Source organism: Melanaphis sacchari, unplaced genomic scaffold (genome assembly GCF_002803265.2).
Source record: "Melanaphis sacchari strain LSU unplaced genomic scaffold, SCAv2.0 Contig801_pilon_pilon, whole genome shotgun sequence".
Classification (NCBI taxonomy): domain Eukaryota; kingdom Metazoa; phylum Arthropoda; class Insecta; order Hemiptera; family Aphididae; genus Melanaphis; species Melanaphis sacchari.
Genome location: NW_020271562.1, coordinates 415 through 2457, shown reverse-complemented (window position 1 = coordinate 2457; position 2043 = coordinate 415). Strand labels below are relative to the sequence as shown.

The window sequence follows — 2043 nt, the reverse complement described above, 5'->3', positions numbered from 1 at the left end:
GTCGACTGACGGCTGCCAGCCGTCCCGAGGCTAATTTCTCCCACTTTCGCCGTAACTAGCCATCGATCGAGCACGAAAGTTGCCGATCAAACTGTGCCGACGAGTATACAGTATACACTAATTATTAAAATAGCCGGTTTACAATTATTTATCATATCCAAGTGACACGGCGTTAACGTTTACCAAGGAATCGGGAATATTTAATATTTTTTAAATAGTTTTTTATTGATAATATGATTATTTAAATTGAGCATCAACTTAATGGTTGTATAATAATAATTTACAGTAAATTTTTATACATCATGTACACAATACAATAAATAGGTTTTTACAATAATAATTTTACAAATATTTACACAATTTTATCTTTTAATCTGATAAAAGATCGAAATCGTCATCTTCTTCAGTGTCACTATTTCCTATGGTCATAACCAATCTGTTTTGTTCAGCCGACAATTCGTCCACCGTGTCATCTAAGGTCCAAAACTTATTTTCCTCTTCAATTGTGTGCTTTACGAAGTTCTTCCACATTTCAGCGTCCACTTTGGCTATTCCTTCGACCAAGAGGTTTTTGACATCAGGTAATTTAAATGTCTTGTTGTTGGCTTTTACGTGACGTTTTACAACAGACCAAACTAACTCAATTGAATTGAGCTCGCAATGATAAGGTGGTAACCTTAACACTGTTTTGTTCTGTTGTAAAACCATCTCGTCGATGACGTACTTGTTGTAGATCGGTTTTATCCTTCTAACAACTTCCAGTAGTTCCGGTATTATCATAGTTTGGTCAACAACTTCTCCTTTACCCTGTAGCCATTGGATGATATCAGCCTTCCTCCAGTTTGAAGTCGGGCATTTCTCCAACTTCACCGAGTGGTATGGCGCGTTGTCCATAACTATGACCGCATTATCTTTGAGCCTCGGTAAAACACCTTCCAACCAATCATGGAAACTATCACCATTCATTTCATCATGATAATCGTTGGTGTTTTTCTTCGACTCAAAGCATAATAACGAATCCGAAACAAATCCATCTTCAGAGCCGATGTGACACACTATGAGCCGTTTTCCCTTTCCGGTGGGGTTAACTGCTCCGGTAGAAAGACCCTGGGAAAATGCAGCTTGGCTCGATTTAACGGTTGTATCACACCATACTCGTATTGCCACGTCTCCGGCATTCACCCACGTTTCATCCAGGTAATAAATCGGTCGGCCTTCCTCTCGATATTTCCTTATATCCCTGATATACCGTCTACGCCATGCCCGAATGTCATCATTTTCAATTAATGCACTGTTGCGTCCTCTTTTTGAAAATTGAAAACCCATTGATTTCAAAAGACGCCATAGTGTTGTCAATGCGAAGTCCGGTTAAGTGTCATCTTCATTTACAACACTTAAAATTTTATTTAAATTTGGCAACTCACGATTTACCCAAAACTGATGAACTTTTCTTCGTATCGCTTCTTTGTCAAAATTATCAACCTTAACATTGATATTTTTGAAAATTTTCGTCCTATTCGGTGATGATACTGTTTTAAAGTTGCGATACTCGGAAAGCGTGTTGGATATTGTGGTTATACCAATGCCTAATTCTTTGGAAAGAATTACACGAGCCTCTCTTATAGCAAGCTTGGGATTAGCTTCCAATTTACTTTTGTAGGCATTAATTATCATCTCCTTTTGGCGAGAACAAACAAACTGAAAAATAAAAAAATTTATAAGTAAAATCCAGCTTTAAAACGATCATATTGAAAACTTTAACTATAAATTACAATAATTGTAATAATCAAATTAAAAAAAAATCATTAACATATACGGTAAAAATCAGGGATGGAAAAAGGTTTTTAAAAAACCTTATTTAACGAAAAAAATGAAAAACGAAAACAATTAATAAAATGAAAACGTCGAAAACAACAAAAATATAATAACGAAATCAAAAACGAAAACGTAAATAAATTATAGAGTTAATTCTGAGTTATACTGTTATTATTTATTACGAAAAAAAATATATATATTATATATGTGTTATCACTTTTAAAAATG

At 34.8% G+C, this 2043-nt stretch overlaps 1 protein-coding gene across 1 annotated transcript; it reads right to left on the bottom strand.

Moving 5' to 3' along the window:
- Window positions 1-369: 369 nt before the first annotated feature.
- Window positions 370-1326, bottom strand: LOC112601953. Its single transcript, XM_025349842.1, has one exon. The coding sequence runs from the start codon at window positions 1324-1326 to the stop codon at window positions 370-372; it is 957 nt and encodes a 318-aa protein (XP_025205627.1).
- Window positions 1327-2043: the final 717 nt, after the last annotated feature.